The sequence below is a fragment of the Limulus polyphemus genome, unplaced genomic scaffold (genome assembly GCF_000517525.1).
Source record: "Limulus polyphemus unplaced genomic scaffold, Limulus_polyphemus-2.1.2 Scaffold1038, whole genome shotgun sequence".
Taxonomy (NCBI): domain Eukaryota; kingdom Metazoa; phylum Arthropoda; class Merostomata; order Xiphosura; family Limulidae; genus Limulus; species Limulus polyphemus.
In genome coordinates, this window is record NW_013666648.1 from 306,106 (window position 1) to 320,480 (window position 14,375).

A 14,375-nucleotide genomic window follows, 5' to 3' on the forward strand; every position below is an offset into this window, starting at 1 on the left:
ATTTTGGCGGCAAAGGACAGGTTTATGTGTTTATATTTTAAGATCTGTGCAAGAACTCAGCTAACAGATGTTTCCATATATCAAAGCTATCTTCAAGTTCTGTACAACGAAAAACTTTTTCAAATTCTGAAATAGTTGTTATTTATTTCTTTACATACCTTATCATCGATGATTTAGTCATAATGAACAAACAGCTGTGAAATGGACAGAACTGCCTTGTTCAGAATGACACTAGTAGAGAAAGTATTGGAAGACTAATCAACAAAAGTAGCTTAGGTTGAAAGGGCAGCATTTCAGAAGCCCGCCATCTTTTGTAGACTAGTCCTCGAAAACTTTCTATACCTGTGTCACTCTGAACTAGGAAGTTTCTAGCCATTTCAACTTTGTTTGTTGAAAATTTATTTTAAATTACATATTCATTGCTTGGAAATAAGAAGAAATGCATGATATTTTATGCAATATGAAAGAAAGTTTAGAAGAAACTAATAGTTATAATCTAGAAACTTGAAGTTAAAAATTAATTATTTTTGGTTAAACGTATTGGTACTACTGAGAATTATAAACAAACTTTTAATGAACATTTCTGTGAAGAAGGAATTTTTGAGAGTATTAGAAGTTTAAAAAAACACACATCTTGAAATGATTATGTACTGATACGGGTTTAAATATGCTTTCATATGAAGGATTTCTTGAGTCTTAATACGTCTTTTTCATGAAGGAGAATTGAATAACTTACAGAAACAAAGGATAAAATTAAGTTGATAACACACACACACACACAAACAAAGATAATGAATACTTAACTTTTGTAGGATATTTTATTTTTTCTCACTAAATTGGACTTATTAAAGGAATAAATCTTGTACATAACACGTACGTCTAACATAACTTCGTTATTACTACTGACTCAGAAAAAGCCTTTGATACTTAAGAATGTGAATTTATTTGAAAATCTTTTAAAGCCTTTCAGTTTTAGATGAAATATTATTAATGAATAACATCTTGAGAAAATGATGTAGAAATTCTTAGCCAATTATACTACAGCAAATTCAAATATATCTGGTATAGATACTGACAATGCCCACATACAGATAATATTAGTTTTTTCTTAACAGAGCAAACATTAATTATATTTCTGGGTTAAAAGAAAATTTATCAGAAACATTTTTGTTTCTAGGATCACTGAATGGAACTAAAACATAGTGGAGATTAAATAGGAAAGTGATTTTATGCAAAGTTTGAATTTAAATAATTTTTCATTAGCAATTTAGAATTTAAAAAGATTATTTTCAATCATAAGAAAAGAATTCTAGCACTAAACAGTAATGACGGAACAGGTAAGACTTACGAGTACGATACAATAGCCACTTCACACTAGAAAGACTAATTGTTTTAATGATACAGCGATTGCTCTAAAATAATTGATGCAGTATGAATATTTTTCTAAATCATTAAACATGAAGTTTAAATTTTAAAATTGTTAGCAGTTCTATTGGTGCACTGTTGAATTTTCCAAACCATTATATCTTAAGGAACCTCTACTGAACTAAATAATTAATTCAAAATACAACAACAGCAGCTTTTAAAAGTAGGGAAGTTCTGATTTTAATAATTATAACATTTAAAATCAGGTAATTTAAATTTGTAAGTATTAAAATAAGAGCTTTCCTGCCGTAAAAGTTGCCATCACTGTATATTTATTTAATTATGCATTACGTTTATATTTGAAATGGTAAGTATCTGCATTAGTGCAGTGCTCAGTTTACAAGAAATTAAACAGAATCAACTTTTAGTTTGTAATGGAAAGAATGCTTAGAAAATACATATTGTAAGGAAATGTGTAAAGTACCTTTTTGTCTTGTCTTTCTCATGGAAGAATTTGCAGTCAGGTCTAGTACAATTGTTAGCATAGCGACAAGGTTTTCTGGCAGAAAGTGGTACTTCCGGAACTTTACCTGGTATATTTTTACCTTCTTTTTCATTCAGCAGCTGAAAATAGAAACATAATCATAAGATTCTTAGTATACAAAAAAAAAACACCTCAGATAACCATATAGTGTGTTTCAGTTTCAGGAAATCTGTATCCATTATCAGTTGATTTGTAATTCGTAGACTATTACATGCATAAAGTTTAGAAAATGTGCTTGAAACAATCACAACCACTAGGGGCTAAAGATTATTCAACATTAATCTTCATATACCACAAAGCTCCAAATCAAACATTAGCCAGACATCCAACACCATGAAGATTGATAATAAACAACAATCATGAAGATGTTACAACAAAGCTTCTAAATCTAACAGTAATAAACAACAGTCATGAAGATGTTACAACAAAGCTTCTAAATCTAATAATAATAAACAACACTCATGAAGATGTTACAACAACGTTTCTAAATCTAACAATAATAAACAACAGTCATGAAGATGTTACAACAACGTTTCTAAATCTAACAATAATAAACAACAGTCATGAAGATGTTACAACAAAGCTTCTAAATCTAACAGTAATAAACAACAGTCATGAAGATGTTACAACAAAGCTTCTAAATCTAACAGTAATAAACAACAGTCATGAAGATGTTACAACGAAGCTTCTAAATCTAACAATAATAAACAACAGTCATGAAGATGTTACAACAAAGCTTCTAAATCTAACAGTAATAAACAACAGTCATGAAGATGTTACAACAAAGCTTCCTAATCTAACAGTAATAAACAACAGTCATGAAGATGTTACAACAAAGCTTCTAAATCTAACAAAAAAAAAAAGATTATTCATTGTTTTCACATACAATCACATATTCCTAGACTCTGCTTGTTTTAGCGGATAATCTAACCAGTAAATAAAAATTGAAGTAATAGTGAGTCATCATACACGAGTTATTATTGATATCCTAACAAAGTCAATAAAACAAGTCCAAACTAACACCCAGACATCTAACAAGTCACACAGTAGTGTGTTGTGCAACCAACACAACCTGCAGGACACACTGTGTGTTATTAACAGGAGTTTTAACAGAATACAATTACTCAAACGCTCCTTTAACTATCAAAATAGAGTTCACATGTTACGACCTTCTACAGAGTTACTTTCAAAATTTAATGTATACAAATAAATGTGCTATCAAAACATAATTAATGAATTAAATTTGAATATTATATAAGTGTTAATTTCTAAAGGAAATATTTAAATAAATTCTCAGTCTCTGTTTGTCTTTGTAACATGACATTTGTTTGCTCCGACTTACCCATTTTCTATTTTTTCATCAACCCTCATTATAGTATAGATATTACTATGACATTGTCTAAATTTTATAGCCTTCAATATTATTTTGTTACAAATATATAAACCAGAAATTCACACCCATTTTCCTCATCCTATATTTCAGAAATTGCCAATAATTCTCTCCGACATTTGCTATTACATCATTTATAACCAACAGAAAGGCTGAGTTTAATATACCAAGTAATGTATAATGCTAACTCATTTTTAAAAGTTGCTATTGCCAAGTTCAGATTGAGTAACTAAGGGAATTATCATAAGGCACTTATGCCTTAGTTAGAAAGTCAATTAAATTATAATAGTTATAGGACATTGTTTGTTTTGTGTGTGTTATTATTTTGTGTTCTTTAGTGATTCTTACCTCCATCTGTGTTTTCCAGAAATTTGCACCAGGAGCATGATCTAATCCACAACTTAGTACAAGGACATTAGGTAGAGACTTCAGCTTCTTGGTCTGAAGCTAATGTTAAACATGACATATGCTTTACTACCTCAATAACACACCCATAAACTTTAAAATGAGACTCTAATAACTTTTTTTATAAGCATAGAAAAAATATCTTAATTAATTTTGAAGCAAAACGTTATATAGAATACATTCCTTGGTGGTACAAGTTCAACGTACGCTCAAGCTATTCACTCAGATATAGCTAGTAAATTTCTTGCAGCTACTACAGAGTTATTTATGGACATTAAGTGTTACAAATAAATGATATGGAATACACTAATTACGAAAAAAGCTGGTATTTATACTTGCACATGTGAAAACAGATACACCAGGAATTGGACATTTTCATACTGTTATGCATATTTCTGCATCTATTTCACTCTGATAACTTTTGTTTGTTTGTTTGTTTTGAATTTTGTGCAAAGCTACACGAGGGCTATCTGCACTAGCCATCCCTAATTTAGCAGTGTAAGACTAGCGGGAAGGCAGCTAGTCATCACCACCCACCACCTACTATTGGGCTACTCTTTTACCAATGGATAGTGGGATTGACCGTCATATTATAACACCCCCACAGCTGAAAGGGCGAGCATATTTGGTGTGACAGGGATTTGAATATGCGACCCTCAGATTGCGAGTCAAGCACCATAACCACCTGGCCATGCCGGGCCCACTCTGATAACTACAAAATACTTGACAAGATGGACCTTTTACGTATTGAATCTATGGCTGATAACAATAAAACCCAAATCTTACAACATAACTTTTCAATATCCTTCAGTTCATGTTGGCTTTAATCTCTCCTACCATTCAAGTTACAACTAGTGAAGAAAGTAATAATTCTACAAATACCAAATGCTCATGTAATCTTCTAGCTTCGGAAAAACTTTTTTGAAAGCTCTCGTTAAAAGTATTGTAGAAAAAAAAAAAAGGGTAATGCCAATAATCTGTTTTTAACCCAGACATCAGCTTCTTAGTGAATGTGAAGTAATCCATGTCTCAAGTTTTTAATAGCTTATTATTAAATAGTACTCTGTTTATGTTGTAGATAAAACACACACCTAGTAAAAAAAGAAACAGAATGTCTCAAACACACCAGCTTTAGTCCAACCTTTAAGTAAATACTAACAATCAAAACCTTTTTATTTATATTGAATTCGACTGGTAAGAATTTCACATTCAAAACATCAAACAGTTAAACCAGTTTGACAACCTTATTGAAACAAACATGAAAAAACGAGAAAAACATACTGTAGGCTGGTAGATAACACACTTGTCACACCATGCCGTAACTGTCTGTTCTAGTGATAAACTATGCTGTACAACATCGGCAAATGAATGCTGTATAGGTGACTTTTCCTGACCTGAAATAAGCCGGTGAAAACTAAACATAAAAAAAAAACTTCATTTATCTAACTTTTCTCAAATGTTATGTAGTAGAAAACAATCACATTTTTGTGTCTTATAGGACATATTTCTCTCTGATATTTATGTCAATATTATGGTTAAGAGGAGATTCGTGGGATTCAGTGTATAAACTCTGGACTGGAGAAGTGCGGAAAGCCCCGGGTTGAGCCGTATCCCCGGATGGTGAATGGGGTCCAAAATATATTTCAAGACATCATACATATAATATAAACTCCACCAGTATAAGAAGCCTACATATATTTCAATTTGCTCTTGTCCAGGATTACTGGTGAGGGATGGAACTCCCTAAAACGTGTAAGTCAGTGGCAAGGAGTAAAATGAATGATAGAGTTGGCTTCACGTTTATTATTAGATCTTTTTTTACTGTTTGGTACTAAAAATTAATTTATAAACAAATTATACATCACACATCATCTTCACGGAGTAATATTTGTTATCAGTGACTAAACTTGGCTGACAAGAACCACTCTTAAATATACTGTTGGTCATAATTATTGTGGAGTGATATTCCTTATCATGACTAAGTCGGGCTGACAAGAACCATTCTTAAATATACTGTTGGTCATAACTATTGTGGAGTGATGCCGGGCTGACAAGAACCATTCTAACCATACTGTAGTGCTGTTGATCATTATATTAATTTTGCTAGTTGATGCGAACTGTTTTTTTTTAATTACAATACATTTTAAAATTTATAACATAATACAACACAACCTGTTAAGACACAAGTTGACAATAATTAATTTAAAATTTCTCTGAACTTTTATCTTGAAAGCCATCACTCCACAATGTCTTTGGAGTGGTGGTTTAAGGTAAGGTTTTTGTTACCGATGTCTTGTAACAAAAACCTTACCTTAAACCACCACTCCACGATGTCTTGTAACAAAAACCTTACCTTAAACCACCACTCCACCATGTATTGTAACAATAATCCTACCCCCAAAGTACAATTAAAACACCTCATAGCTTACATTTACATAAACAAATCATTAAAAGAAACACCTAATAGCTTACATATTACAGCACATTAACCCATTGACTGCTGATTCGACGTATAGAGTATGGTCCGCCTCCAGCAGTTGAATGCGAGTTTACTGTATACAGTGTATAGCTTGCAAAACTTCCACGCGTGTTTAAAGCAGCTGCAGACAAAGGGTTAAAACATCTTAATACTTGAGTACATATAGAGGTTGTAAATGTGATAACTCAAACCTTCACTACTTTGCAGAGAACACGAAGACAATATAATCATAGGAATATTTCAAACAAACCATTTCCAGAAAGATACAAGTCTGGATAAACCAGAGTAAACAGTAGAGTGTTTGTGTCCTGTTCCTTTTCAGATCCACATCGACACCGATTACAAATGGCAATGCTTGCCCCAAACACGTTGCTGACAATTGAAGAATGTTCGTTTTCTGGAAGCTTTCTGTAAGATATCAATAAAAAATGCTAATATTATATCATCTCTAATTCAAAGCACTTAACATTATTTGGGAATTAACACTGTAGATATTGTAACGTTTCAAGTACATTGGTGAACTGAATTCTGTCTTATCCTTGAAACAAAAGTTGCATGTGTAACTCAAGTAGCTAGTAGTTATCACATAAAAACTTAAATTTTAAATTGACATAAAATTAGAACTACACACAAACAACAATACAGTACTTAAAAACTAGTAATTATTCCCACAAAGCTGAAGCTTTTGTGTTATCCAAAGGAATAATTTTTGTACTTTTATGACCTACTACATATAAATGCATTCACAATTTTTATGCCCCATTCTGAATATTGATATTTGCTTTTGTGATATTGACTGTTCGATTATAACTTTTTAGTGTGTTCTTGTAGGCTTAACAGTATTGACTAAGACTGCTATTACAGTGACATTAGATGACTCCCTAATTGCTATACTTCCAGTGTAGTCACAGCTATAAATACATTTATAACAAGAATAAAACTTAATATGTACAATACAAGAGTGTTACTTAATATTTCCAATTCATAGACATCCTTGCAAAAGGCTGAGTATAGGATAGCGATTACCATACAAAACTGTAGACTCAAAGGGTCCATGATACACATTATTTTACTGTAAAATCATGGTCAAATCCCACTATTTGATTAGAGTAGCCCAAGAGCTGGCTGTAGGTGTTGTTGACCAACTGTCTTCTCTCTAGTCTATCAATTCAAAATTAGGAATAGCTACGGCAAATAGCTTTGCATGAATATCTGAAACAAACAAACAATCATTGTAATCACTGTGAATTTAAAAGACACTTTTTATATAAGCCTATTGCTGTAAACTTGGTAAAGAATATTTTTCTGATACGTTAAAACTAATTGGAGTTTGGGACTGAACAACAAGGTTAGTTGAAAAGTATTTAGTTCCTGTTGGGGAATTCTTCAGGTATATTTTGTCGATTTCGACATTTTTACAAAAGTCAGTACTGACGTTTGTAAAAACTTCTCGGTTTGTACAGCATCATAAATACTGAAGTACTAAATAATTCAACCAAAATTTCAAGCACTTTTGACAGTTAAATTTACATACCTCATACAACATGAATTATGTTATGTTGATGAAACTTTTGTTGAAACTTAAAAGTAATTTATTCCTTATTTATAATATACTGTTTTGTCCACACAAATATTTGATTTCACACTAATATGATTACTATGCAGCTTACCTTAGGCTGTACTGCAATGTTTTGAACAAAATATCATGCTATCTTACAAGAATAAGTAAGATATTAAAGTTATTTCGAAGAGACTCGTGAAATGAAAAAGTACATATATATTTATTCTTATTTAACAAAAATAAATAATGTATTTCACTTACGTGTCCGTGGTATAATGTTTAAGTTGTTAGTTAAAGTTGTTTTCTATTATTTATTTCCTTAACCAAGCTGAAGCTATGATTTGTTCATTAACTTACAGACTACTTGCATACTGAGTACTTGTGGTAGTACTTCTACACATGATGCATTTCTTATAAAACCTACTGATAAGGATATTAAAATTTAATATGCAACACTGAATTGTTACACAGCAAATCATATTTATTAAAATCAAGGCACAGCTCTAAAAATACTCTAAACATTTTGGTAGAATTTTACACCATCACCATCATCAGGAGTAAGAGTTCAAATCAGATAATGATTTATATACCTATTTACACCTCCAGTTTACAGAATCTTACATTAAACTCTCAGCATCATGTTTTTAATAAATTTAAATTATTGTGCAACAATTCAGTATTGTATGTTCTTTTTTTTAATGTTTTACATGCACACAAGTACCATTTATTTATTGAGGAAGATTGACTTACTCTGTCGTTTCACCTTGGTTCTCTACTGGACTTAACTGTTGAGTTTCCTGGCAAAAACAAATGCTGTTAGTACTACACCATGAATTAAAAAACAGTATTCTATTACTTTAATTGAGTGCTAACATCTTAAGAAAGAAAAACTCCAAACATACAAAACTTTGGGTGAACGAGAACACTGGCTTAAAATTAATAGTTTATATTAATTTTCAATGAAGCACATTCATTAATTTTCATCAAAGGTTTGATTAAAATAATCTTTGATTTCTTAATTTTATATTTAATAACATAATAACAAACGAAGAAATCATAAAATAATGTTATCTAACAATCAGAGTGTGAATACTTTCAAGAATCTTTCGTGAGAGACTTGAAAATTAACAAAGAGTCCTGTCTTCACCATATATATATACACACACACACACATACATATATTACTGAAGGGCTACAAAGGATCAAAACTTGGTATTCTATTTAATCTTGTACACCACATGTACTATAAAACATTCACGACATGCATCAAATGAAAATTTGAGAAAATAAACTGATTTAGAGAAATGAAAAGCCACGTTTGACATTCAGATACAAATTTAGTTTTGAGTAATTAAAAAAATAAATATTCATGTTAAAAACATTGATAGGGAGAAACAGCACAGTTAAGTTTGTTTATAGTAATGGTGGTATGATTAGTTTGAGGATTTTTATCCTGTGTCAAGCAGATACATTAAAAACAAAATCACTTGTTTAAATTTTCTGAATTACGGTTACATTATGCAAATGCTGACTAGCTGATTTTTTTTTATTTCTATTTGTAAGTTTTTTAAAAGAAATATAAGGCTGTTTTAAGTATAATTTAACAAAATCAACGTAAAGGTGATAACACAGCTTGTGCTTTGAAGTTAATTGCCAAAATTTAAACACTTATTTAATAAACAAAAAAAGTGCTTTTGTTTTATTGTTATTCACAATCCTTATTGACTTTTGCGCCACCCTGAATATTAATAATAAAAACCCCTAACAAACAAATAATTTCAGTACAATAAACTATAATTTCTTTCTTGAAAATTACATGCATGCAATCCTGTTTCAACATTATTCTGTATACTGTGCTGAAAGTAGAGCACTAAACATTTATCTAAGCGACTAAACTTGTTGCATCTCAGTTTAAGCCATAATTTAATTGATAAAAATGAAATAATTGTTTGTCTTGGAAAGTTGTGCAAAGCTTCACAAGGGCCAAGCACACTAGCCATTTCTAATTTTAAATTGATACACTAGAGGGAAGGCAGCTAGTAAACAGCACCAACTAGCAGCTCTTGGATCATTATAACTGAAAAATGGAATTTGATTGTTACTCTTATAATGCACCCATGACCTTAAAATGTGGAGCTTGATTTTGAAGCAATAGGACATGAACCATGGACCCTTAGATTCACAGTCTGGTTGCTAACAACTAGGCCACTCATTACCCAAAAATGAAAAGTTGGGGACTTTTAAATAAATTTTGAGATATGTCTTTTTCTTCTCTATCTAATCAAACTTTAGCTCGATTGTGTTACTGGAATGAATAACGTATTTAGGATAAAAATTATACAAAGCAACCCCATCAACTTATATCTAATATATCGATAGTTTTACCAGTTTGTCTAAAATCTATCTTGCTTGTTCTTCTTTTAATAATATGATTTTTATTTCAGGATTCTGAAGTTGTAAACATTTGGCTTTTATATGCGTTTAGTACCAGGTTATCAAGTTTTTTACAGCCACCATCCAAGATGTATTTGTATTGAATTCTCACACTCTTGATCATGAGTGAAACTTCAAAAAATAAGTTACCATCCCTTCTAATTTCCATTTCATCAGTGAATAATTAGTAATTTAGAAAAAAACATATAAATTTATACCCACTAAACTATGAATGATCTAATGTACCTTAGTTTTTCAAACCTTAAGGCACCTTTTGGAAAACATGCACTAAATGATAAAGTCATAAATCGCTGTATTTAGTTATACCCACACCAAATTTAAAACTCCAAACTAGAGGAAGGGCAACTAATCATTAGCACCTGCTAAGAATATGACTATTCTTAACTGAATAGCAAGACTGAATACCAGTTTTCCAATCCAAAAGCACTGCACCTCCATAGATCTTTTGAATATTTCATTGTGCCCCGGTAACGTTAGTTAATCTCACAATTTTTCTGGCTTTATAAGTACTTAACTCACTAAAATGTTGTGAAATGTGCATCTAGATCCACCCATCGCAAAAGGGTTAAGGTTAAAGTTAATGATAAATTAATTTTTCTGTAGTTTTGGTGAAATATTCGTACAACATTTCGCTTCCTGGCAGATAGGAAACACTAACTGTTATCACATCCCCAGAGCCGAAAGTGTAAAATGTGTTCATAGTATATCACAACTTGATCCTTCTGCTCACAGCCCACTGTGCAAACTACTAGACCATGTGCAACACAACATGCTTTGTCAAACAGAGTGCAAAACAAAAGCCAAAAAAAAATCGTTTATAAACTTATTACACACAAATATTAATTAAATAAGCACTGCAAGTAAATAAATATAAACATCAGTACCTTCATTTCACATTCACACCATAAATAATGATATATACCATGATTCAGTAAGTTTAATGCTCATCCAAGACTGGCCTCATCTTTAGAAAGCAAAACTAGAAAAAATATGTTATTATCATATAACAATAACCAAAAAAAAGATAGTTTTTTTTCTATAGAAATGGAGCTGGTTTAACTATGTATTAGATATTTAGTCTGGAAAATGTTTCAGAATGTAGTCTGTGTAAAATAGAATACTTACCGAATGAATCTGTTGCAGAACAAACCGGATCCAACTCTGTACTAATCTTGGAAAGCTAGCTTTTTTTCTAGCGTCATCAGAATCTGGAAGGATCAAACCCAGAGCTGAAGCCTCGGGTAAAGTTCGGAAAGCTCGTAAAAAATTGCTGGGCTACAGGAAAAAAGATTTTGTATATTTTAAACATCTTTTAAAAAGTAACATTTAATAGCTTTAAAATTTGAAGTAGGAATGAAACTACAGAAGAATCAACAGTACATTACAGACAAAAAGCAACCAACACCTGGGATTTAGAAGATATGTATTGATATAGAGAAGGCACTCTTAGATATTAGATGTAGCCTCAGGTTCTCAATTAGTATCTCATCCACAGTAATGGCATTTTGGAAGTTATCACATCACTGCATGTTGCATAAAGCATTCAAGTGTGAAAAAGAATACCTTTAAAGCTACACCAGTTTCATTTTCATTCTTAAGTAAGACTACCTATATTTTCCACTTTGTTTCCAGTGAGTTATTTGTTATGAAGTGCTGGTGAGACGATGATAATGCCATAATGATATATTTTATTAGAGAAGTCTTGGAGCTAGTTCCCTGGTATTGATCTAAATCCTACAGTTTTTAATTTACCATAGCCACCACTTACAAATAGCTCTTTGAGTTCTAGAAATTCAATTCTGATTTTACAATTTACAAATATTTACCATGATCAAATATATGAAGCTGCTAGAGAATCAATGCATTTTTATTGCCTGGCCAATTTGTAAACGGTTATCATAAGAAACACTAGTTAAAAGACTATCCTATATATTTCAATGTTTCGTAATATCCTACATATTATGATGATTAGTTTACTGCACTGGTTCCCTGTTATATGTTGCATTGCTCTGCATTGTTTCATTATTACAGCATTCACCAATTACTACCCACATATCAAACAATGTTGTCTTGTTTCATTACTACAGAGTTCCAACGTTGTTGACTACTTTTCCAGGTGTAGTGTTTACCAATTACTACCAATAAATTTGAAACAATGTTGCCTTGTTTCATTACTAGAGTGTTAACCCTCTCTGCCAGGGCATCCTTTACTGTCCATGTCACAAGGGTTTTAGTAAGTAACATTCAAAATTTAATTAAACTACTTTTTGTTCATGTTATATCAATTACTATAGCATAAAATCATAGCTAATAATCTATATCTTAATAGTATATAAGTTTTAAATTCTTAATTTTATAAGGCAATATTTAAAAAAATTTCTGAATTTCCCCTAGTGTGAGAAATGTGAAGCCCTCTTCTCTAATGTATTCACCACCCCTCCAATAAGTATGAAATGTAATGTAAATTACTCATTATAATATTGTTATTGCTCTGACAAAGCATAATTTCATTAGCCTTCAATCTTGTTTGGTTACAAGCTTTGTTCTCATGGGAAAGATATCACATGGTCGCTCAATTCAACTCGAGGCAGTGTAGAGAGAGAGTTAATTAAAACATTGTCAAACTACTTTACCAGGCGTATTGTAAAGTACTGTACTAACAATGTGTGTGTGAAGCATCAGGAACACATCCCCTCATAATACATGTAAAGATTGTGTTGCTTAACGTTGTTTCAAACATACACCCCACTTTCCAGGAACGCATCACGACGTATAATGGGGACCTCCTGTATTCATCTTGACCATAAGCATGTTCTTATTTTCTTTTGAATACAGAAAGAAGCACGATTCATGTGTCTCAGTTTTCTCAGTGTTTCAAGCAGAAGAAGGATGTTCCATTTTTTCGATATTTGAATGAGCACGGAACACATCTCACTTTAACAACAAGCATGTCATTATATTTGAAGTAGAAAATTAATAAGACTTATTTTTAGTTTGTCACTTTTTAGCCACAGTAGAACATAATAAATTTTAATGTAACTTTTTTTACACTCAAGCATTTCCATTACATTTTAAGAAGAACTTTAAAATTAACCCCTGGCAACTAACAACCCTATGTGTATGGGTGGGGGTCAAAGTGTGCATGTCACACTATTTCATAGTTACATTCCAAATTTAATAAAACAACTTTATAATAAATTAATGTCAATAAACTTGGCATCAAAACATAGTTAATAAATCAAATTTTAATCTTATATAAATTTTCATTTTTAATTTCAAAAGGAAATACTTAAATAAATTTGCAATCTTCACTTTTATGTATCTAAGTACATGTTAAAGATGAATTGCTCATTTCTTACACCCCTATTGGAGCTTTCCAGCTCCAATTCAAATTAAAGCTTATAGCATAGATATTGTTGGGGCATAATATAATCTTATAGCCTTCAATCATCTTCATTTACAAATATGTAAATCAGAAAGTTGAACTTGTATGCCAATCCTATCACATAGTCTTTCAAAAATTTCTTAATTCTCTCTGGCATTTGCTATTACATTATCTATAACCAATGGAAAAATATTTTAATCCATTGAATTACATGTACTACTAGCTCATTTTGATGACAAATTTTTAATTATTCAGGATACAGATTCAAAATTTATTTCACCGAGTTCGTATCTAACATGGTAAGGTAATTATTTGAAATGCACTTACAACTTAATTAGAACGCCAGTAAAATATAATAGTTATAGAACATCGTATTTCTTGTGTGTGTGTGTTATTATTTCATGCTCCAAATTAACTACTTGAAATAAATAAAAATTCAATAAAGTATTAACAATAGCCATAACAAAAATTAGGGTTACCTTTTTTTATTGAGGCTTTAAGTGTAAAATAATGTACAAGTCCCATACATAAATACTACATTATATATTTTTTATCTATTGTTATAAAAATGACTGCAATGCAAAAATTAGAAACTTATTAGGTTAGATAAGAAAACAAATTTCTCAGTAAGATATGCGTGTGAGTTTTTTTTACCGTAACTTGAGCTATGTACTTGCCAAGTGATTTCTCATTTTGTTACACAGATATAGTTAAAAGAGCAATAAAATAATAAAGTATAGGAAAATATATACAACCAATAGTGTGGTTGGACTATTATTATACACTCTTCTA

General features: G+C 31.0%; 1 protein-coding gene across 1 annotated transcript in view; it reads right to left on the bottom strand.

Moving 5' to 3' along the window:
- LOC106461818 (PAB-dependent poly(A)-specific ribonuclease subunit PAN2-like) overlaps positions 1–14,375 on the bottom strand; it is a 53,673-nt gene that overhangs the window by 18,672 nt on the left and 20,626 nt on the right. Inside the window, exons 14-19 of the mRNA XM_022388897.1 lie at positions 11,324–11,473; positions 8,495–8,541; positions 6,434–6,591; positions 4,986–5,098; positions 3,648–3,746; positions 1,850–1,989 (exon numbers count right to left, since the gene is read on the bottom strand). Of these exons, the coding sequence (XP_022244605.1) occupies positions 1,850–1,989; positions 3,648–3,746; positions 4,986–5,098; positions 6,434–6,591; positions 8,495–8,541; positions 11,324–11,473 (707 nt within the window). The remainder of the gene's footprint in view (positions 1–1,849; positions 1,990–3,647; positions 3,747–4,985; positions 5,099–6,433; positions 6,592–8,494; positions 8,542–11,323; positions 11,474–14,375) is intronic.